The sequence below is a fragment of the Eschrichtius robustus genome, chromosome 17, assembly GCF_028021215.1.
Source record: "Eschrichtius robustus isolate mEscRob2 chromosome 17, mEscRob2.pri, whole genome shotgun sequence".
Classification (NCBI taxonomy): domain Eukaryota; kingdom Metazoa; phylum Chordata; class Mammalia; order Artiodactyla; family Eschrichtiidae; genus Eschrichtius; species Eschrichtius robustus.
In genome coordinates, this window is record NC_090840.1 from 49,715,001 (window position 1) to 49,740,608 (window position 25,608).

Here is a 25,608-nt window from a genome sequence, read left to right on the forward strand (position 1 = left end):
AGAAAATGTAGAAGCCTTACAATCATAAAGGTCTCTTTACCCTTCCCCATTTATGTTATAATTATCATATATATTACATCTACACATACTGAAAATCCTACCAGATAAGATTTTAACCTTTGTTCCAATAATCTTACATATTTTAAAGAACTAAAGAGGAAAAAACTAGTATGTTTTATATTTCTCCCAGGAATTTACCATGTCCAGAGCTCCTCCTTCATTCCTAAAGTTCCAGGTTTTCCTCTGGTATATTTTCCTTCAGCATTAAGAACTTCTTTAGCATTTCTTTTAGAGCAGGCCTGTAGCAACAAATTCTCTTAGTTTTCCATTATCTGGGAGTATTATTTTCTCTGTCTCTCATTCCTGAAGGATATTTTTGCTGGATATAGAATTCTAGGTTGACATTTCTTTCAGCACTTCAGTGATATTGTTCCACTCTCTTCTATCCTCTGTGGTTTCTGATGAGAAATTCATGGTAATTCCAATCATTGTTTCCATATATGTAATGTGTTGTTTTCCTCTAGTTGCTTTCAAGATTTTTTTCTTTATCTTTGGTTTCCTGAGATTTATTATATGATGTGTCTGGGCTTGATTTCTTTAAATTTATCCTGTTGGAGGTTCTCCGAGTTTCTTGACTCTGTAAATATTTTTTTAACGAAATTTAGGAAATTTTTGGCTATTCTTTCTTTAGATATTTTTCTGTACCAATCTTCCTACTCTCCTTTTGGGACTCCAAAGTTAAGCTTTTTTACATTGCTCTTCAGATCCCTGAGACCCCATTCACTGTTCTTTCTTTTTTCCTCTCTGTTCTTCATATTGGATAATTTCTATTGGATTTTTCTGTTTTAATATTTCCATTTGGTTATTTTTTTGTAGTTTATATTTCTCTTCTGAGAACTTCTATATTTCCATTTATTTCAAGCAGGTTTACCTTTACCTCATGAAACACAGTTGTAATACTTACATAATATCTTAAATGCTTGTGTCACTGCCACCACAGCACAGCCACTGCATTGTACAGCTTCACACACACACACACACACACACACACACACACACACACAGAGCCCACCCTTGGGGCAAAACTAGGAGAGAAAAAAGAAAAATAAAAAGCAGCTGGTTTCCCTGACAGTATTGAAAACCACAGGGGTCTTATCTTCCAGACAGGGTTTCTGTTGGACTTTCGGCTGTTCCTGCCACCACTGTGCACCACAATTTAGGACTCACTCTCAAGTCAAAGTTATAAGGAAAAAGAGGAAAACCAAAACAAAACAAAATGGAAAATTCACCGCTATGGGGTCATATCTGCAAGTTTAACTCCCCTCCGTAGTCTGCATTGCTCTTGTTTACTTTTGAGAGTCGTCAGGTATTTGTGTTTTGTCTTTTTTCTTGAGTTTTTAATTTAAGCAGCATGGGAGATGGGCTGTACTGAGCTTATTCCAATTTTGGCTGGCACCAGAAATCCTGCAATTTTAAGATAATAAAAATATTTTCTGGTCCGTTAGTGGAGGCATGGTTTTCTGAGAAACTTAATACAGGATTTCCTCCAAAAGTGATACTTTAATATCTTTACATCTGTAAGCACAGATCAGTTAAATATTTTGTAATGAATAATTACTGCTCCCAGGGAGTTGTCAGCATTAACTTGATTCTGCCCATGTCACCATTAAGCAAAGAACATACCCAAATACTCAAAGGGTGGTAATAGTGTTCTCTCAATGTGTTCCTTAGGGATATTCTTTCATATATTATAAAATCAAGTTAGAAGAGGAAATGCTGTGAAACTCATTGTTCCTCATGTCAATCTGCCTTCTCAGCACATGTGACTATATATATACATATGTGTGTATCATATAAGACCATTTATACACATATATATTAAAAAACCTAATTCTACATGGGATGCTACCCAGAATAAAATGGAATCTTTATGTATACCTATATCTACATCTATTTTAGAAACCTGAAGTAAAATAAGAATGATGAGAATTGCTTATGATTTTGAAAGTGTCATTAATAGAGTATAGTCCCCAATCTGCATAATTTAGTGATCTTAAATTATACCAGCTATACTTGAAAGTGTTTCATGTTACTCTCCATAATTTAAAAAAATGGCAAATTATTTGAAGTATAAATTATCAACTTCAATTTCTTTTATGACTATTAATACTAATAACCTATAAATGATTTTCCATCTAGTCCAAGTAGATAGTATATCTGTGAGTTAACAGGTTTCTTTTTAAAATATTAAAATAATGGCCTTTTTCCATGCCCTTCTAACTTGGAGCAACCTCTAACAGAAATGAGATCTTCTGCCAGCACCTTTACATGTAGCAGCTGTATTATTGGCAATTCTCATTTAAATAAAGATGTATGTAGTTGTTTTAACATAATCGTATTAGTTGTGTTTATAAATATTTAAAAATTGGTATTTGTTTTGTTTAAGGTAATGGAGTCCAGATTTGAAATTGCCTCATATCTTGACTATGCAGCCCAAGGCAGCCTCAAAAAGTCATTTTTCTTCTTGTTTGTTTGGGGCTTTTTGTTTGTTTTTGAAGAAATGACTGTGCCATCTGGTCAATTGTGAAGGAGTTGAACCATTCTGAGCGATTTCACTACCCCCACCCCCTGCTCCCTCAGTACACGGTCATCTTATTACTCGTTAATGGGTGTTAGGGACTAACAAACTAATTTGAAAACAATTGCTTCTGCCCTCTTGCAACCTTTTTATCTTATTGTAATTTTTCAAACATCAACTAAACTAAAATACAGAAATTACAGTTGATTAGAACTTATCTTCCTAAAAAAGCAGGTTATGACACAACTTCTGTGTACGTCAGAAACACCCATGCCATGATACCTCTAGTATGGGACACTTTCTTTTTATAGTTTTATAAATGTTACAGATATGGCTTCAGGTTCAATTAAGAGGCAACCATGGAATAGAGTTCATTTAGAGGTCAAGATTTAGAGTTAGTTGTGAGTTCTTATCCCTGCTCTGCTACATACAGCTGTGTGACCTTGGACAAGTTATTTAACCTCTCTAAGCCTCAGTTCCTTATCTTTAATATAGGGATATACTGGTAGCAACCTCCTGGGGTTGCTGCGAGGATTAAACGATGTATATGAAGCTCTTAGCTAAGTGTGCAGCATAGAGCTCAATGAATTGTTAATGTTATGGTTGTTGTTGCTTTTTTCATCATTGTTAATATGTTTAAGCTGAACTTAAAATAGGGGTTGTAATCGGCCAAAAAAAAAAAAAAATTCACGTCATTTCAGTGCCATTATAGATATTGTGTAGTTTGAAAATTTTCAGTTGTAATAATTGGCTTCTTTACTCTTTCATGAATAGGTCTGCAGAAAATGTGCCAAAGACGTTTAAGTAAACCGACAGTTAGAAAATCATAAACTGGCTTCTAACACCTCATAAATCATATCTTGATTTCATTTAGTTCTTGTGACTTTAAGAGAAGGATTGAATTACATGTCTCTTTAGAATTAACAGTTTTGCTAATGTCCCTGGAAAGGCTTAGAATTAACCTGTGACTTTAATGTCATAATGATCACAACTTGAACATTTATCTGAAAATTTAGCTGCTAAGAACGTTTCTTGCTGGCCAGTAGTAATGTGAAATGAAATTATTGCTTTGACAGGACTCAGCGAGTAAGTAGGTCTTCTAAATGGGAGGCACTCTAGTACATCACTCAGGGAGAGTTGTGGTGAGAAAGTTAAATAAGAAGTGACCCAGCCAGTGGGGGGGATTTATGTATGGGGAAGGGTTTGGGAGTGGAAATCAGAAATTTTGACTTTTAGTCGTGGCTCTAATGCCAAGGCTCTTTCATGCAAATAACTAAATTTCTTAGTGCTTATCTCTAAAATAGGTACAGGCATACCTCAGAGATATTGTGAGTTCAGTTCTAGAACCACCACAATAAAGCAAATGTTGCTGTAAAACAAATCACAAGAATTTTTTGGTTTCCCAGTGCATATAAAAGTTATGTTCACACTATAGTGTAGTCTGTTAAGTATGCAATAGCATTATGTCTAAAACACAATGTACATGCCTTACTTGAAAAATACTTTATTGCTAAAAATGCTAACCATCATCTGAGCCTTTAGCAAGTTCTAATCTTTTTGCTGGTGTGGGGTCTTGCCTCTGTGTTGATCAGGATAGCGATTGCTAAAGATCTGGGTGGCTGTGGCAGTATCTTTACATAAGGTAACGATGAAGTTTGCCACGTTGATTGGCTCTCCCTTTCACGATTTCTCTGTAGCGTGCAATGCTGCTTGATAGCATTTTACCCACAGTAGATCTTCTTTCAAAATAGGAGTCAATCATCTCAAACCCTGCTGCTGCCTTATCAACTAAGTTTGTGTAATATTCTAAGCCCCTTGTTGTCATTTCAACAGTCTTCATGGCGTCTTCACCAGGAGTAGATTCCATATCAAGTAACCACTTTTTTGCTCATCCATAAGAAGAAACTCCCCATCCGTTAAAGCTTTATCATGAGATTGCAGCAATTTAGTCACATCTTCAGGCTCCACTTCTAATTCTAGTTCTCTTGCTATTTCCACCACATCTGCAATTACTTCCTCCACTGAAGTCTTGAACCCCTCAGAGTCATCCATGAGGATTGGAATCAACTTCTTCCCAACTCCTGTTAATGTTGATATTTTGGCCTCTTCCCATGAATCACAAATGTTCTTAATGGCATCTAGAATGGTGTATCCTTTCCAGAAGGTTTTAATTTACTTTGCCCAGATCCATCAGAGGAATCACTATCTATGGCAGTTATAGCCTTACAAAATGTGTTTCTTAAATAATAAAACTTGAAAGTTGAAATTACTCCTTGATCCATGGTCTACAGAATGGATGTTGTGTTAGCAGGCATGAAAACAACATTGATCTCATTGTACATCTCCATCAGAACTCCTGGGTAACCAGGTGCATTGTCAGTGAGCAGTAATGTTTTGAAAGGAATCTTTTTTTCTAAGCAATAGGTCTCAACAGTGGGCTTAAAATATTCAGTAAACCATGTTGTAAACAGATGTGCTGTCATCCAGGCTTTGTTCCATTTATAGAGCACAGGCAGAGTAGATTTAGCGTAATTCTCAAGGGCCCTAGGATTTTCGGAGTGGTAAATGAGCATTGGCTTCAACTTCAAGTCACCAGCTGCATTGGCCCCTAATAAGAGAATCAGCCTGTCCTTTGAAGCTTTGAAGTCAGGAATTGACTTCTCCTCTTTAGCTATGAAAGTCCTAGACGGCATTTTCTTCCAATATAAGGCTGTTTCGTCTGCATTGAAAATCTGTTGTTTAGTGTAGCTACCTTCATTACTTATTTTAGCTAGATCTTCTGGATGACTTACTACAGCTTCTACATTAGCACTTGTTGCTTCACCTTGTTATGTTACAGAGATGGTCTCTTTCCTTAAACCTCATGAACCAACCTCTGCTAGCTTCAGAGTTTTCTTCTGCAGTTTCCTCACCTCTTTCAGCCTTTATATGTAACTGAAGAGAATTAGGGCCTTGCTCTGGATTTGGCTTTGGCTTAAGGAAGTGTTGTGGCTGGTTTGATCATCTATCCAGACCACTAAAACTTTCTCCATATCAGCAATAAGGCTGTTTCACTTTCTTATCATTTATGTGTTCACTGAAGTAGCACTTTCAGTTTCCTTCAAGAACTTTTCCTTTGCACTTACAACTTGGCTAACTGGTGCGAGAGGCCTAGCTTTCGGCCTGTCTGGGCTTTTAATGTGCCTTCCTCGCTAAGTTTAATCATCTCTAGCTTTTGATTTAAAGTGAGAGATGTGCAACACTTCCTTTCACTTGAATACTCAGAGACCACTGTAGGGTTATTAATTGGCCTAATTTCGATATTGTTGTATCTCAGGGAATAGGGGGGCCTGAGGAGAGGGAGAGAGACAGGGGAATGGCCAGTCAGTGGAGCAGTCAGAGCACATACAACACTTTTGGATTCAGTTCATTATCTTATATGGGCATGGTTTGTGGTGCCCTAAAACAATTACGATAGTAACATCAAAGATCACTGATCACAGATCACCATAACAAATATAATAATAAAAAAATTTGAAATATTGGGAACTGACCAAAATGTGACGACACAAAGTGAGCAAATGCTTTTGGAAAAATGGCACCAATCAACTTGCTCAACACAGAGTTGCCACAAACCTTCAATCTGTAAAAGATTCAATATCTGCAAAGCACAATAAAGCAAAGTGCAATAAAACAAGGTATACCTTTATAATAATATCTGGTCTTTGTAGTTTAATGGTTTAGTCTGAGCTCCAAATGAGATAATATTTATGAAATACCTTGGAACTATGAAATATTCAGCTATAAGTTGGGACTTCAATAGTTATTAGCAGTAGAAGGGAGAGTTTAATAGACTTTCCTTTTTGGACATGATAAAAAGATTAGTGTCCTGGCCCTTTTTAACACCAATTTTAGTCATCAACATTTACTCAAAGTGAAGGAAAAAATGGGAGGAATCATTTATAGCCACTGGATTGGCTTTCAATGTTACAGAACCCAGACTTAGAGCAGAGACTTACAGTTGGGATTAAGTTGATTGTCCTTGAATTTATTTGACTACATTTTTTTGACTGGACAGCACCCTTTCTTTCCTTGTTCTGAATTTTAATCAGATGTCATATATAATATCTGAAGCCCACGTTAGAATTTAACATGAAAGTAACAAAATAGGAAAGAGATCAGGAACAACACAGAACAGCCTAGAACATAAAAGGAATTCATTGAAATGATATTTCACATATTATCTGCTGATTAGGATCATTAAGTAGAAAGAATGCACTTTCTTCTAGCAAGATATGGAAGATTTGGTTCTAAAAATAAGAACCAATGGACCCTGATGATGACACATGCCAGCAGCCATTTCAATCTTTTCTTCTTTCTCTTCCTGTGGGCTCCAGCCTTGGGATTTCAAACCAGGAAATCTCTTCCCTTCCTGTCACATCTTATGAGGTGAAAAAACACTTATGGAGTTAGTCAAATGCCTAGATATCGACAAGGAGACGGTGGCACTGACCTTGCATCCATAGCAATTTAGAACTGGTTTCTTGGTTGATTTTGCTGTTGTAACATTGCATTGTTACTGTGTTTTATGGATCTAGGTTCCTCCACGATTTAATTTTCAGGTATTGTAGAGGCTTCATGGACTACATTTTTTTTTTTTAACTTTATTTATTTATTTATTTTTGGCTGCATTGGGTCTTCATTGCTGTGCGCGGGGCTACTCTTCATTGCGGTGCGCAGGCTTCTCATTGCGGTGGCTTCTCTTGTTGCAGAGCACGGGCTCTAGGTGCACGGGCTCAGTAGTTGTGGTGCACGGGCTTAGTTGCTCCGCGGCATGTGGGATCTTCCTGGACCAGGAATCAAACCTGTGTCCCCTGCATTCGCAGGTGGATTCCTTAACCACTGCACCACCAGGGAAGTCCCTCATGGACTACATTTGCTTCTGTGGCTACATTAAAAAACTAATAATAATAAGATAGCCATTAAACTAAGGATCATAAAATACAGAAAAACATAAGAAACTCAGCAAACCTGAAGCTTTGCCTTTTACATGTCCAGTGGTTGGAAGGTGACTATTCTGAAAGTAACCACTCATTGCAGGAAGTTATTCTTCCAACCGTTTTTGAACATACCAAAACCAAGTACAACCATGGCTTCTGAAAGAGGCCCTTGGGAGCTGTAACCATATCAATTTTATAGATAGAGGCAAATTGATTTAGTACAATAGACCCTCCCAAAATGCTTCCCTTTAAATTTTATTCAATTTCTGTTAAGGAAAACCTTTGTGTATTCTTGACTGGTTATAAAAGGATTCAGCTAAAGAATCATCTAGGAACATCTTGTCAATGAAGTCAGAGAGCAGAAGGGAAAGTAGGGAATCTCTAAGCCTTTACCTATTACCCTAATTCCTCTTTAGGTATTTTCTCCCTCCCTACTCTGGCTAGTTATGAACTCTTCTTGATCTTCCTTAAAAAAGAAAGCCCTGTGAAATTGAAATCCTGGTGGACTCACCATGTTTACTTATAAATTATTTTAAAGTGTCATTTCAATCTCTTCTTTGTATGAAGGTTGATATACTCAGATACCTTTGTGAAAGGAGTCTCTAACTTCTAGTTTAAAAAATGGAAAGGAGTCACCTTTGGCTTGCAGATTATTTACATCCTTGACTCATATATGTAGGCCAAGTATTTCTAAATGATGAGAAAGAAGGTGAGAATATAATTCTGATAATTATCAGAACCAAAATGCAGAGAAGTTGTCAGGTGTATAATTTCTCCTTAGCCAAAAGTGTTTGATAGGGAAGTAAAATAGGTTGACTAGTATTTCAAACCTCAATAATTATTATTTTAAATGTTAAATATAAAGAAGTTTACTGGCTTCTAAGATCAAAATTGAGTGTAATTTCCACTAATAAACAACGCTTTTTATTTTTTACCTTTTATATTATATTCCTCTGATTTTAGATAAGTGATAAAGGTTTTTCAAAATTAAAAAAAACAAAAACAAGAAAGTAAGAAGAATAGACACTTGAAAGATATACCACACACATACTCCTATTTTGTTTAGAGTTTGTGCTTAAGAAACAAAATAGTAACTGTTTATTGAACTCCTACCATGACATGTCCCATACAAACCACTTACATATATTATCTAATATAATATTCTCAACATCCCCACAATTTATTATCCCCATTTTGGAAACAAACTGGGACTCAAGGAAGTTAAAATTAAATTTACCCAGTTTAAGGAGTCAGGATTTATACCCAGATTTGTGTACCTCCAGAGTTCATGTTCTTTCATTACCCTACATTTTTTCCTGTGTTATAAAGTGATATAAACTCATCTATAGAACAAAATGTTAGAAAGCTCCATGAAAGAAAGTCTTTGTTCAGTAAGTCCTGGGCCAGTGATAAACTGTTTCACAAACCTCTTGCATGTGACAGTATCTTATCACCTGTCAGTTGTCCCTCAAGAGTTCATCAAGAGTCACTTAAATGCTCTTTCATAAACATGGCAGCTCTGGATAACTCAGGCCAAAGAGAACCAATCTCCCTAAGCAGCCATAGATGCCACTTTGGTTCTGTGGCAGCCTGGGATAGGCCTGGGCTCATTACCTATGACAGACTTCAGTATGCTTGTGACTAATAATAACAGGTCATTGAAAACTTTTTTAAAGGTGGATAAAATATATAGTCTGTTTTTCTTTTAAAAAAACAGTAGATCCTTCCGGACTTTCTGGAATTGGTAAAATGGAGACAAGTAAATCTCGAGAAAGGAAACTCAGTGCTGGGGGAGGCAGGGAGTGGGGGGGAGAAAGAAAACTCAATGCAATATGGCATCAAAGCCAAAAGTTGCTGAAATTAAATCTACAGTAATAGTTTAGGGAACACTTTAATTATATACCATCAGTAGTGCTAATATTAGCATCCGTAGGATTGAAAAAGCATGATATAATTTCAAAAGTTGTTGATAATATCGAGAAAGATTTTGTTAGCCAGGATTAAATTAATACAGCAAGAAGCTAATACCAGGAATAAGATGACAAATTATTTGCTTACTGAAGAAAACATGCTTAAAGTGAGGTACACCAAAACCCAATTAATCAAAAGTTTATTTTTCAGGATTTGTCCCCCAAATTTCAACTAATAATATCTTTTTCTGGTAACACAAATTTACAAGAACTCTCCATCATGGGAAAATTTTGTTTCCTTGACATTGCTCCATCTTTAAGTTAGCACTCATCTTGCATAGACTGTAAAAGACCAAGGGTATCATGAGAAAATTGAATCGAAGAGTCAAAAACATTATTACGACTATAGTTACTTGCATCTTCCTCCGTGAAAACATTGCCTGGAACTTTCAGGGAAAATAACTGTTGGGCTAATTTCTCCTGCTGCCCTTCTCTAACCAATTCACTTGTTAGAGGTGTTCCCGAGCACAAAAGTAGCCAAGAGAAAGGAGTAACAGGTATGCATTATCAACTCCATTGTAAACCTGTGGTTGGTAAAAATAACTGTCACAGAAGGGAGGGGAAAATGAGGAAGAAAATGATGTTGGTTTGGAGTCTCACTCTAGTTCTCTTTATAACAGATATTTAACTTTCAAATAAAGAGACTCTTATGACACAAGGCTTTTTAAAATTCAAAGTTTTTACTCATATGGCAAAAAAAAAGAAGCATCTTGTATAAAATTAACTAGACAGAAGTATCTGGCATAAAAGATACCAGATATCTGGTGTAACTGGACTTCATTATATGTTCAGTATTATGTCAATCTGAAAATGAGGAAATTCTCACTGAAATCTGTGGGAAAATGTCTCCTCATTGGGACCTTACCAAAAATTCAGCTTATGAATTCAGTTATGAAAAAGAAATATCCTGCCACATAGTAGAACAAAGCAGAGTAATCAGGAAGCTTACAAAATCTTCAGCACTCAGCTGTTCTATATGAGCTTGGAAAATAAATTTTTTGTAAGTAGAAGATTGCAAAGAAAATAAACAAGTTCATTTTTAAAGTTTCATCTTGAGTTGGCCACATGAGTCATGTTATATTTTATATAATTCAGATGTTAAGCAAAGACATACTTAACTCTGTGAATATCTGCTAAGGGTTAAAAAATAACAATAATGAGCAGCACTACCAAAGTCACTTTATCAGAGTCAGAGGAAGACCTCCCAAGCAGTTAAGTGAAATGAAAGTTTTGTGAAGAAGAGCAAAGTAATCTACCAGCACAAAGAATATAATCTGAATCAAGTCTCTATAAAAGCCAGGAGTACCTTAATCCATCTGGGAGTGGACTTGAGACTCTGAATCTTCCCTTTGAGTGTTCTTTGTGACATGATATGATGAAGTATTTTATTCTGGAGTCCAGGTCAACCCAGAAGAAAAACAAATAACTTTGTCAATACCAATGTCTCCTTGAAGTGAGTTCTAACTGACTTTGAACAGGATTTATGGCTGTGAGCAGTTTGTCATTTGTTCTGACCCATTTCCCACATTCTGTTACTCCTGATAAGATATGGCTTTCTCCTGTTTCTTAGGCTTAGGGACAAGAGTGTAAATGTAATCGTGCTCATCAACACCAGCAGGATCTTATTCTTTTGAGAGCTTCCTGTACTTAAATAAATAGGTGTTTGCTGAGTATGAAGAAGAAAACTGGCAAAGTCTAAAGGAGCCTCCAGTATGAAAAAGTCATCCCTATTTGTCACTCCATTTGTATTATATTCACAGGCTCCTTTAATCTTGGTTTATCTGGTGCTTTTCCAACTATGTTGACCTCAAGGAATGTGTAATATGAGTCCTATTTTCTAGGTCTGATGATGGAATTCAGGAGAAGCTAAATTGAAGACAGTTCAGGAAGTCTAGAAGTCATGCCCCACATCATCTAGCCATTAGAGCAAGAGGGACTAAATAGTGACTTACAAACCTGAGCTATTCTCTGGGATTCTGACATATGTTTCTGCTACTACTGCTGCTTCATCTCACCACAGTGACTACAGGCATATCCAGAGTAGAGATTTTAGCCAAAACTAGGAGAGTAGCCACCAGCCCTGTCATACATTCAGTATTCATCAACCATGAACCTGTATTTTCCTCAGTGTTCTTAATTTCAGTTATTCTCTTCTTTTAGCAGCCCTCTAAATGCAGCTGTACTTTTTAAACCAGGGGTGTAATAATATTAAACCAATAATATCATTAGACCAGTAAAACTTTGTTGGGAAATAGTCATTGAAATTTTTACTTCCTTGGATACCTTTCCTAGACTTTTACATTTTCTTTAATTCGTAATTCCTATTCTGCTTCCTACTATTGCCAGATTGTTTATTCTGACTCTGTTAAGTCCCATTCCTCTTCAATTGCCCCAGTGCAGACTCCTATGCTGGGTGCCAGATGGCAAGGCCCTTTAACTTTACACAGCAACCTGTGTAAAACCCATCTCCCCTACTTGGAAAACTCTCATTCACGTCATCAGAATTTGCCGCTCCCCCAGTCTATACCTTGATGAAGGTAGGAATCAAATATCCTTTGAAGTGTTTTTTTCTTATTTTAATTTTTGTAAATGTTTGGTATGTAGTCCTAAAATTATAGTTCCATATATCAGTTTGTGCTTAGGATCATCCTAAAGATGATTGTCTTCCAGTAGAATAAAAGGTATATATAGATATGTGTGTGTGTATGTATGTATGTATGTATGTATGTATGCAGATATGCCTTTTACTTTTGAATTTACTAAAGCTGGTTGTCAGTTTCTTTGTTTTATTCACTTAACAAGACAGTTTAAAGCTTTTCTATATCAGTACATCAGATTCACTCCCTTCTTTTTACCAGCAGCATAGTATCCTATGCAGTATTCACAATGTAGTCGTAATTTATTTTACCATTTCTCTATAGATAGATATTTAGTTTTATTTTGTTCCAGATTTTTAATATTTCACATGATACTGTAGTCAACTCTTTTGGACATTTTCTATGTATTCTTAATTATCTCTTTAAGATAGATTCCTACAGTGGCCTTTCTGATTACAAGGGCATGGATATTTAGGATTTTGGTAGACACTCGTTTCAACCCTATTTACACTCTTATCCACCATACATGGTAGGATCAATTTTTCCTCCTCCCACACACAAGATATTACCAGTCTTTTAAATTTATGCTAATCTGTTGAGTGAAAAAATGTATTTCTTGCTTTAATTTGGGTATGCTTAATTAACAGTGAGACTGAGCAGTTTTTTCCTGTTTTTCATAAAACAGTGTTCTCCAGAAGGATTAAATAGCTAAAGGTAAAAATAAAATTTTAAAAACGCTTCAAGAAACTATAGGAAAATATATAATCAACCTAGGGATAAATCCATTATTAAGAAAAAAGTATGCATGCAAAAAGCATCAGGATATAGTTAAAAGGCAACTAACATACCAAGAGAAAACATTTGCTGCACATTGCAAACAAATCATTAACACCTGTAATATATAAGGAGCTCCTACAAATTAGTAAGAAAAAGAGCCCAATAGAAAAATGAATACTTATTTTTAGAAGAAGAATCCTAAATGGCCAATAAATGAAAAAATACTCAACCTGCTTTGTTATTTACTATTAACAATATAAAATGGCTGTCTTACTATGTCAGTTACATATAAATGTTTTTGATTCTTTTAAACACTGTATGGATTATCATTTTTTATTTAAACATTAATCTGTTGATGGACATCTAAGGTGTTTTCCACTTTTTGCTATGATAAACAGTTCTACAGTGAATTTGTGTGTGTCTGTGTGTGTGTGTTACATAGGCTTTATCAATTTTTTTAGTCTTGGCCTGATAGGTAGAAAATCCTACTTATTTTTAAAGATTTTTTCCTTTGATTATTGCTAAGATGTACTATCTCTTAATGTTTATATTTTTAACTGTTTTTATGCCATTTGTTTTTCTTTACTTATTATTTATTTTCTTCATTAAATAGGTGCTTATTCTATCCTCAACCCATTTTTCTATTAGTATCTATATTGATTATACGAACTCTTTATATATTCATGATATCCTTTTCTGCCATACAAGTTTGAATATGTGATTTTTATAAATTGTTTTACTTCTCATCCTAAGTTTTACTTGCCAGTTTTTTTACATATCATATTAATATTTCTATATCAATTTAATTCATGTCTGTTCATTATTTATTTAGCTACATCACTTATATCTGTTTTCTCCATTAGATCACTGTTCTATCTCTAGATTGTATCATCTTCAAAATGAAGAATTATGTCTCCTCATATAGGTCTGGCACAGTATTATTTATTTGATAATAATGGCTTCTTCTTGATGATGGCTACATAGCTGAAACCTAGAAATAGACCCTCAGGTCCTGGCAGGTTACATAGTACCTACAAACTGATTATAGATCCTACCAGCAACAGACTTTTTGCCATCCTTTCACCAGACTTGACCATTATATTTGAAAGACAGAATAGTATGGTGTTACTATGTAATGGATCTACTATACATACTCTCACTGCTTTAAATTCACTGATCATATAAAAAGAGAAGAATGCACTACCTTAGTGTTTGATCTTTACCACATAGATCTAACGTCACGATCAATTGCTTTCAGTGTTTTCTTTGAAATCACATAAAGGTTCATATGTGCCAAATTTCATAAGGATCACATGATAAGGTCAAGAAATACAAATTCCAAGGCAGAATTTATATGCCCGGTTCACATATGACAGTAATACTATGTAACCATATGTTGAATATAATACACAGTATGTAAATGCTATTCTTGAAAGCAATCCAATCAATAAAAACTAAAATAAATAACACTTTAATAACACATTTCACATCAACTGAAAATGGAATAGATGGACTCTATGGCAAGAACATCCCTATAAAATTGACATTCAGAGGCCATTAAAACCCAGAGAGTAAAACAATCCTGAAACTAAAGAAAAACTGTGAATATTTAGAAGATTTTTAAAAGCCTACTTACATTGTATGCCAAGACACAGCAGTTGTTTTTATTTAAAGAGCTATTTCAATAAAAACTGTGGATTGCCAAGCATTAAAAAGCTAATTCCATTTGCCATCACCAATAGCTGAATGAAACCTTAAAAAATATATACAATATTAACCTTAAAAAAAGTTTAAAATACACAGTATTTAATAGAAAAAGTCAAAACTGAAAAAAGTCAACTTTTAGTCATAATTGGAACTATTAAAAGATTGACCAATTTTATCATTTAAGAAGGTTATGGGAAAGCTACTGAAGTTAACTTCAAAAGCCTAGCAGTAAAAGTGATTGTAATGTCAGTAAAACTCTGAAACAGATCAAATAACCCCTAAGTAGTACTAATCCACTGCATCTTTGAACATGTATATGCCTCTTTTTAAGCTGAAAAGGTTGCCCCTTTTTTCTTTAACTTGTTTCCAACATCCCATTAAAAAAAAAAAAAAAAATCTATTCAACTGTTAACAGTCAGCAGCTCAGAGTACAGAAACTTTACCTTCACTCAAAGATGATATGAGTTAAGATTTGAAATATCTTTTCCTCTTTGGCCTGGTTCTGGAAAACATGGTTTTGTCATTCTACCTGTAGAGAGAGAGCGTCTCTTTCTTCATGCAAGTATTTGTGCACTGTATGTATACAAACAAATACATTAATGAAGGTTGCATACAATATTTTAACCATTTTTTTCTTTGCTTATCAGCTCAAACTCTTACACCAAAATTGATGTTTGTGTTGTAATTGACATTTTTAATTTTAATTTTGTCTCTTCAGATCCTGGGAAGACTTTGCCTGAAGCCCTTGATTACTGCACAGTTTGGTTGCAGACAGTACCTGGAGAAATAGACAGCAAAAGTGGTATTCCACCTTCACTTGTAATGCTACAAATTAAAGATTTTCTTAATGGACCAGGTAAGAAAGTCGTAATTCAAACTTTTTTTCATATGAGTCTATTAACGTGTACATTGGGTCTGTTAACAATCTTGACATTCCTTGCCAAAAATGAGTAATTCATTTGTCCTCCAGATGTGTACTCTTCTCAGGCTGCCCATTCTAGAGATCAAAAGGCAAATATTAATATACATTAAAAATTACCTTTAGTCTGGCAAAAAGTAGTTATCAATTAAAAAATTGACTGGAAGCCAAAGACTCAAGATTTTATTTCTACCTTTTCTACTAGTCGTGGGACCTTAGGCAGTTATCTAATCTCCTGTGCCTCAGTTTCCTTACCTGTAAATGAAGAGAATAAAATAGGTGATGGGTGGATAGATGGGTGGGTGGGTAGATGGATGGATAGGTGGATAGGATACATGACATACATACGTAAGATAATATACATAAGTAGATTGGATTAAATACATAAATACACTTATTTCAAATGCTTAGCAAAGTGCTTGGGACATATTAACACTCAATTTTAAATAGGTAGATATAGATATCAAAAGGTATTGGGTGCTTATTATGTCCCAGGTACTAAGTGCTTTACATACTTGTACAAACCCAAGAAGTAGGCCCTATAATTATCCCTATTTTATGAATAAGGAGGCTAAGACTTAGAAAAATGAAGTAAATTGCCCAAGATCATAGTAGCAGAGGAGCCATTCAAACTCCGGTCTTTATGACTCCAAAGACCTAGATCACTTTCATACTGCACTAATTTTAGCATAACTAAAGATTTTTTCTTTCTTCTCCATCTCCTCCTCCTCGTCTTTCTTTTTCCTGCTCTATTTCTTCTTCCTTCTCATGTTCCTCCTTCTCTTTTCTTTGTTACTCTTCCCTTACCTCCGTGAGATCTTAGCTATTTATTTAACAGAAATTACTACATTCAGTTTCCCTTTTGTTATCTTATATTTACAGTGCTGCAGAACCTGTTAGTCATTAAAAGAATACTAGTTTCTTCATTACGAATTTAAAACAATGGTGTTACACTGTCTTAAGATCTCTAGCAGTACTCTGCAAGGCATGAATTTTGATGATTGAAAACTATCCCTCTGTGGACCTGATTCAGTTTGTGTGCATGCTGGTGCACTTACGATCTATGACTACAGATAGAGAAGGTGGCCCATCATCACGTCTGGAATAGAAAGAGCCTGAAACCACCTCAGTTGGCCCTTTCACTCTGGCTCAGTTCTTCTTAAGCATGTTTCTCCAATGCTGGAATTTAAAAGGTATAGGAGAAATATGAAGAACGAGTTCTAATCATTAGTATCTAGCTGTGGTTTTAAAGACTCAAAGGAAGTGAAGAAGCTGATGATAAGGCTAAGGGAGTCATTAAAGTTGGAAGAATCCTTTGGGGTGAGTTGGATGATTGAGAGGAGTGTGAGCCTTCGTACTTGGTTAGTGAGTGTGAAGTACCATATTTCATTGAATTCAAGCAACCATCAATTGTAGGAAAAAACATTTTGCGTACCACTAAGGAAAAAGAAAAAAATATCTGCTATTTAAGCTATGATACAGTGCTTTCTTACTGCATCAGTTGCAGGGCAAAAGACTGAACATGCTAGAATGAACGAAATAGGGTAAGAACATAAGGGTAGTTCATGGACAAGTGACAGGGAACTTGCATTTACTTCTTTTTTCTCTCTTTTAGTGTCAGATTTCTTTTGCTTTCAGGCACAGTCTTCACCTTTTGGCTAGAAAGTTCCCTTCTAGTTTACATTTGATTGATTTGTTTGTAAAAGGGATGGGATCTTCAAGTCAGTGGTAAATTGTGTACCATATTTTCATGGCTACCAAATAAATTGAACTTTAAGAGAAATGTCAATGAACAAATGAAAAATTATATGTTTATCATTGCCATTCAATGTGACTGTAGCAGGAGTGCGATTTTTACAACAGTTGTACTTTTGTATTTCTTATACTTCTTAAAACTGGAAACTACGTATATGCCATTTCTAATTGTATGCCCATTCAGTAATAGTGATAATATATCTGGAGATTCAAACTTTTAAATTAATGAATTGAAATAGTTATTTTACAGCCGTGCTTCTCAAACTGGAGTGTGCATTTGAGCATCTCTGGGGAGCTGGTTAAATGCAAATGTGACTTAATAGGGATGAAATTCTACATTCCTAACAAGCTCCCAGGTGAAATGGATACTGTTGATCTGGGGATAACACATTTTGTACCAAGATTTTATTTGACTCATATATTAATAAAACATATATATATATATATGATTTTCTTAATACCATCAGTAACAATTACTGAGACTCAAACTGCAGATATTTTGGGGCACAGGAGAGGGGGATGATACGAACAATGATGACTGGTTTTTTAAATGGTACTTTTATTATGAAAAATCAAATACAATGTCCAATAAATGGTTTAAGTTCTTCAAAGTCTTAAAACATTTTAACCAAGAGCACTTTTCTTTCATAAATTATTTGAGGGAAGATTACTTTGAATGATACGTCAGTTCTGTGGGATTCCACTAGAACATTAACCTAACAGCCTTGAACTACTCCAGAATTTACTATCTTAGACAAAAAATTCCTTAAACAATTTGTCATATAAAGTATGTAAGCAGATGTTATTACATAACATAATTGTATTCTCTCACTGTACAGCTACACTATATTAATTGAGAGATCAATAGGAATAACAGGACATAATAAAGCATTTCTTGCTGTAGGAATGTATTATTTTATAGATTTTTGGCAACTCAAGAAAAATATATTTTTCCAGATTTTATGTAATAGTATATTAAGAGCAATATTATTTATGCTAAGACTGGGGGAACAAACTTCAGCTTTATAATAGTCCCCAATACTATTCTCTTCCCTTAAAAAATAAAAAGGCCTTTTTTTTAGTATTGAAAATAATGCTTCTAAGTTTTATGCAGTATTATCGTTAAGAATCTTTTGATACCAAAAGATTGTTTGTTTTAATTGTTTAGTTTGTTTTATTGTTTAGTTTAATCTATATGCACATCTTATTTAAGTATCATTCCCAAAGAATGCTTTATGCTACAATGCTACACCTCTAAAATAGTATATTTTCATTTCTTCTTTTCTTGCTCTTGAACTAAGGTTTCAGTAACAATAAAAGTTATGACCCTGAAGAGTAGAGGAAATACTGATTACAACTACCCAACCTTAAATTTTCTTCATAAAGGTGCAAACTTAACAGCTTTTGAATTCAGCCTGTCGGATGTTTTTTCCAGGGATTGTTTTATCTAAACAAGGTGATGCATATGCTGCTCTTTAGCATCTGTTTTTGGAAAAAATACTTCAGTGTTCTTGAGTATTCCCTGATTTCCTCTGTTCACTTAATAGTACCTTAGAGCAAATGGTAGGTCCCAACTTCTACATCAAAAACCCCTTCAAAGCTCTCCCAACCCCAACCTCCTTCCTTCAGAGGCAACAACTGTACTACCCATTAGCAAGGTCAGTGGCTTGGAGAAACCTGGAAAACAGCAGCTACCAGAAACCCAGCAGAACAATATCTCCAGCAGGTGATAGATTAGTTGGAACAAATTGGAACCATTGCAGTGCAGCAATCCTGGTTTCTTTCAAGCTGTTTTTTAAATGTCGTCATTTTAATACACAATCTAAGCCCCGCGGAACAGTCCACAGCAGGTTAATTTGAATCATATGATGTGTCACTGCCCTCAGCTGACATGAGCTCTATTCCATGTGTGAAGCCATAATAAATCCATTCCCAACCGAGGAAAATTCCCCGTGAGAAGGTGAACTAATCCAGGCCTCACACTGGCATGCTAGCCCTCCATAATTGAAAGCAGGGCCACCTGTTCCCAGCACAGTTAGCCGATAGAGAAAAAAATTACCATTAGATCAGATATGTCTTCTATTGAAAACTCATTCATACTTCTTGCAAATTCAAATTCAGCTGTGAACTGCTTAGTATGACATCATACAGAAACTTAGGAATGTGCCCACTTGATCCCAGTTTTGTTAACTATAGGATTTCTTAACTTTGAAATGAATTTTTTTTTTTTTTTTAATTTAATGAGAGCTGACACATGAGAAGAAGAACTGGGAAGGGTGCAGATTTTTCTAATTAACTCAGGGTCATTTACAAAAATATTTGAGCTCCCTGGTATTTTTTTCATTGTTTCTTTGCAGACATATTTTTGAACACTGTCACTGTAGCCATGAAATGACATTTAAAGGACAACAAAGAAAAAATATGCCAAATTAGGAGAACATTCCCACGTCATTTATGTTTTATTGTAAATTAATTAGCATACTACAATCTTTGTATAATTTTAATTATATCAAACACAAAGTTATGACTGTAATTTCCTACTTCTTTTATTTTAGTATACCTGGTGTCTCTAGTTGAAACACCTAGCCACTGATAGTTTTTCTCTTAATAAAATCATTTATTTAGTCTCTTCTTGTTTAACCTGTTCAGTAATTTACCTATGTAGTTTTCAGTTTTTCTGATTTCATTCTAGCTTTGGATTGGTTTTATTTAATTTTTGTTTTAAAATTTTATTTGACTTTTAACTAATTGTAACCCATTTTGAGTATAGTTTTCTTCTTATGTTTTGTGAATTAACTAAGTGTTTTATAGGTTGCAATGATTGTAATTTTTTCTTTAAAAAAATTCCTAAACATCCTAGAATATCCCATTTCCACAAGCCTCTTTGATTTGAATGAAAACATATACTTAAATAATGTGAAATATTACTTTAAAAACTTCTCAGATACAGTAACACACCATTCAAATAGGTTTGTTTATATGAATATAAAGTAGAAATTTTAAGTTGTTTACCCCCTATTTTGTGTATTTTTGAAACATTTTTACTTTTCTTGATGAAATCTGCTTTTATGTTCTGTTATTACTGAATTCGTTACTCATTACATATGTCATCCAGACATTATGTAGAAGATGACCGAGTCAGGGGAATTAAGATACCTGAAAAAGACACAAATAGCCCCCTGACATTTTCTGGAGTAGAAAATGAAGAATAAGTAATATGATTTTTAAATACAAGAAGATTCAAGGTGAAAGGAAGCATCTTAAAAGCTAATTTTAATTAATTTATTCCTCTTAATGTAACCCTGATAGTTAACCCTTTGCCTCTTTTCTCTTTCCAGAAATAGGGCCAAGGTCCATACCCTAATGACTGGAGTCCTATCTCTATCTTAATTCAGTTTTACAGCCATACTAGCAGGCTATCTTCTACACTTAAGAAATGTAAACTAGTCAATAAAACTGTAAGAACCTTGACTTTTGCATTTCCTGAGTTTTATGGGTTCCAATTTGCAGTGTCAGCATTGCATTATCATAGTTTATTTTCCCCATGATTTATCAAAATGAAACAGTAAACTTGAAGTCAGGATGTCAAATAGAGAGTGGACCAATAATTTTATTTTATTATTTAATTTTAAAAAATTGAAGTAGAGTTGATTTACAATACTGTGTTAATTTCAGGTGAACAGCATAGTGATTCAGTTTTTTTGCAGATTGTATTCCATTTTAGGTTATTACAAGATATTGGGTATATTTCCCTGTGCTATACACTAAATCCTTGTTGCTTATGTATTTTATGTATAGTAGTTTGTATCGGTTAGTCCCATACTCCTAATTTGTCCCTCGCCCTCTCCCTCTCCCCTTTGGTAACCATAAGTTTGTTTTCTATGTCTGTGAGTCTGTTTCTGTTTTGTATATACATTCATTTGTATTATTTTTTTAGATTCCACATGTAAGTGATATCATTCAGTATTTGTCTTTCTCTGTCTGACTTATTTCACTAAGCATAATATTGTCTAGGTCTATCCACGTTGCTGCAAATGGCGATATTTCATTCTTTTTTATGGCTAAATAGTATTCCATTGTATATATATATACCACGTCATCTTAAGCCAATTGTCTGTTGATGAGCACTTGGGTTGCTTCCATGTCTTTGCTACTGTAAATAGTGCTGCTAGGAACATTGAGGTGCATGTATCTTTTTTAATTAGAGTTTTCATTTTTTCTGGATATATACCCAAGAGTAGAATTGCTGGATCATATGATAGTTCTATTTTTAGTTTTTTGAGGAACTTCCATACTGTTTTCCACAGTGTCTGCACCAATTTACATTCCCATCAACCATGTGTGAGGGTTCCCTTTTCTCCACATCCTCTCCAGCATTTGTCATATATAGCCTTTTTGATGATAGCCAGTCTGACCAGTGTGATGTGATACCTCATTGTGATTTTGATTTGCATTCATCTAATAATTAGTGATGTTGAGCATCTTTTCATGTGCCTGTTAGCCATCTGTATGTCTTCTTTGGAAAAATGCCTACTCAGATCTTTTGCCCATTTTTTGATTGGGTTATATGAGTTGTTGAGTACAACAACTTGATATTGAGTTGTATGAGTTGTTTGTATATTTTAGATATTAACCCCTTGTCAGTTGCATCATTTGCAAATATTTTCTTCCATTACGTAGGTTGTCTTTTCATTTTGTTGATGGTTCCTTTGCTGTGAAAAGGCTTTTAAGTTTGATTAGATCCCATTTGTTTATTTTTGCTTTTATTTCTTTTGCCTTGGGAGGCTGATCTAAGAAATTATTGCTACGATTTATGGTCAGCAAATGTTTCACCTATGTTCTCTTCTAGGAGTTTTATGGTGTCATGTCTTACATTCAGGTCTTTAAGCCATTTTGAGTTTATTTTTGTATATGGTGTTAGGGAATGTTCTAATTTCATTGTTTTACATGAAGCTGTCCACCTTTCCCAGCACCACTTGTTGAAGAGACTGTCTTTTCTCCATTGTATATTCTTGCCTCCTTTGTCATAAATTAATTGACTGTAGATTTATGGGTTTATTTCTGGGCTCTCTGTTCCATTCCATTGATCTATGTGTCTGTTTTTGTGCCAATACTATGCTGTTTTGATTACTGTAGATTTGTAGTATAGCCTGAAGCCTGGAAGAGTTACACCTCCAGCTCTGTTCTTTTTTCTCAGAATTGTTTTGGCAATTCTGGGTCTTTTATGGTTCCATGTAAATTTTAGGATCATTTATTCTAGTTCTGTGAAAAAATGTCATGGGTGATTTGATAGGGGTTGCAGTAAGTCTGTAGATTCCTTTGGGTAGTATGGCCATTTTAACAATATTAATTCTTCCAATCCAAGAGCATGGGATATCTTTCCATTTCGCTGAATCATCTTCAGTTTCCTTCATCAGTGTTTTATAGTTTTCAGTGTATAGGTCTTTCACCTACTTGGTTAAGCTTATTCCTAGGGTTTTTTTTTTTTCTGGATGCAGTTTTAAATAGATTTTTTTTTTTTTTACTTTCTCTTTCTGAGACTTCATTACTAGTGTAAAGAAACAGAAAAGATTTTTGTATATTAATCTTGTATTCTGCAACCTTGATGAATTCATTTATTAGTTATAATAGTTTTTGGGTGGAGACTTTAAGGTTCTCTGTATAGAGCACCATGTGATCTGCAAATAGTGACAGTTTTACCTCCTCCCTTCCAATTTGGATACGTCTTTTTTTTTTTTTTTTTCTTATTGCCGTGGCTAGGACTTCCGATACTATGTTAAATAGAAGCAGTGAGAGTGGGTATCCTTGTCTTGTTCCAGAATTTAGCAAGAAGTCTTTCAATTTTCCACCACTGAGTATTATGTTGGCTGTGGGTTTGTCATAAATGGCATTTATTATGTTGAGATGTGTTCCCTCTGTACCCACTTTGATGAGAGTTTTCATCATGAATGGATGTTGAATTTTGTCTTGAGCCTGCTATTCTTTGTATAGACAATAATGTCAGCTATCTCTTTTATGCTTACAACTTCCAAATGCCTAGTTCTAGTTTTGATTTATTATGCAACTCCAGGACTATTTCTTCATCTGACTATGAAATGTGTTTAGTTATTTAAAATTTAACATGTTCACATTAAGTCAAACTATTTTTCTTTCCTCTTCTTTTTCACTCCTTCTCTTAGTATGGTCTTCAAATTTCTTTACATTTGCTAGTGATAGCAACATTCTTCCACTCGTGTCTTCTCACAATTTTACTGTCACCTTCAATTCATCTTTTTTTTTTTTATTCCAAGTCTTTTTAGTTTTTCCTTTGAAATGGTCCTCCATTATGCCTGCTACCTCCCTAGTGGGTCTGGGCGCTCACTACTTCTTCAGTCTGTTTACTGGCAGCCCTCATTTCAGATTCTCCTTTTACTCAATAATTTTCTCCCCTCTGCTCTTGCTAGATTAGCTTGCTCTGCAAACCCATATGAATCTTGACCACCCACCTCCCTCAGTTGATCAAATCATAACTCTTCTCAGAGCTCAAGACTCTGTTATCTGGTGTCATCTCAACAATCCAGGCTTACTGTCACTAAGAAGGTAATTCTGAGTGAGATTGTTTTACTTCTTTGAACCTCAGTATTTTCTTCTATAACGTAAGAGAGTTGTCCTAAGATTCCTCCAAATTCTAAAATGATGGCTGTAGTCCCCAGTGGAACTCTTCATTTATTTTTCACAACAAGCGTTTATGAGCAATTATGATATTTCAAGTGTTGTTCTAAACATTGGAAATACGGTGGTAAGCAAAAGATACACAATCGCTTCTCTCAAGAAATGCACACCATGTAGTAGAAAAGACAAGCTTTGATTACCAAGTAGTCACACTGAGTAATATATAATTACAACCTAATATAAGTGTCATGAACTTCTATGGATTTATAAATGAGTGGAGATTTAGGGAAGCTTCGCTGAGCTGAGTTCAGACACTTGAATGAAAAGGAGTTAACCAAAGACATGGAGGGGAGGGCATCTTTCTGACAGAATATATGCAGAAGACCCTGTGGGGAAGGGAATCATGGCACACTGAAGGAAATGAAAAAAGGGCAGAGGGAGGGAACAGTAGGAGGAAATGAGGCTGTAGAGAGAGACAGAGGCCAGGCCTTGTTGACCATAATAAAGGATTTGGGGGGTTTTATCTTTAGAGCACTGGGAAACCATTGAAGAACTTTAACCTGGACATGTATGTGATGGGGGAGGGAGGAGGTATGTGTGTTTATTGATATGGTTATATTTGCATTTTGAAAAGATGATTCTAGTTGCACAATGGAGAATAGATAAGAAGAGCTAGAGTAGGGGCAGGCAACCAGTTAGGAGAATATTGCAGTAGTACTAGTGAGAGATAATGGTAAGTTGGATCAAGGAATGGTAATAGACATGGAGAAAAGTGAAAGATTTGGTAGATATTAGGGAGGGAAAATCCATAGACTGGTAATGGAATAGAGGGGATGGAGGGTAAGAGAGATTGAGCATGACTTATGGGTTCCTGGCTGATCTAACTGAATGAATATGGTGCTGTGGACTGAATTGTGTCCCCACAAAATTCATATGTTGAAGCTCTAGTCCCCACTGTGATGGGGCCTTTGGGAGATAATTAGATTTAGATGAGGTCATGAGGGTCGGACCCTCATGGTGGGATTAGTGCGCCAGAGAGCTTGCTGTCTTTCTCTCTCTCTCTCTCTCTGCCATGTGAGGACACGGTGATAAAGCAGCCATGCAATCCAGGAAGACAGTCTTCAGCAGAAACCAACCTCAGCTCATTCCCCAATCTCAGAATTCCAGCTCTAAACTGTGAGAAAATAAATTTCTGTTGTTTAAGTCTCGCAGTTTGTGGTATTTTGGTATGGCATCCCAAGCTGGTGGTAATCCTATTTACTGATATAGAAAATGCTTGAAAAGAGCTATATTTTGTTTGTTTGTTATGTGTATGAGAGTAGGGGGAGATCATGAGTTTTGCCTTGGATATGCTGAGTTTGTGGTAATTGTACTTACATATCTGGAGCTCACAAGAAAGACTAAGACTAGTGATAAAGGACTGGATATTTTGGAGTTTGGGGGATATAGGTGCTAATTCAAGCCACAGGCCTGGATGAAAATACTCAGGGAAAAAGAGAGGAAGTAGAGAAAAGAGCCTAAGACTTCATATTGAAGAAGTCCAATCAGTATTCACTGTCTAAGAGGAAAAGGAGGAGCCTTGAAAGGAAACTGAGGGCTAAGAGGAAAATTTGGAGAGTGTTATATCAAAGAAGCCAAGGGAAAAGAGTGTAGAAGTACTAGACATGTCAAGTAG

At 35.1% G+C, this 25,608-nt stretch overlaps 1 protein-coding gene across 6 annotated transcripts in view; it reads left to right on the forward strand.

Annotated features, from left to right (window-relative positions):
* VPS13B (vacuolar protein sorting 13 homolog B) overlaps positions 1 to 25,608 on the forward strand; it is a 765,002-nt gene that overhangs the window by 536,239 nt on the left and 203,155 nt on the right. For all 6 annotated transcript variants that reach the window (XM_068526229.1, XM_068526230.1, XM_068526225.1 and 3 more), the window contains exon 35: positions 15,327 to 15,464. In XM_068526229.1, coding sequence (XP_068382330.1) covers positions 15,327 to 15,464 — 138 coding nt within the window. The remainder of the gene's footprint in view (positions 1 to 15,326; positions 15,465 to 25,608) is intronic.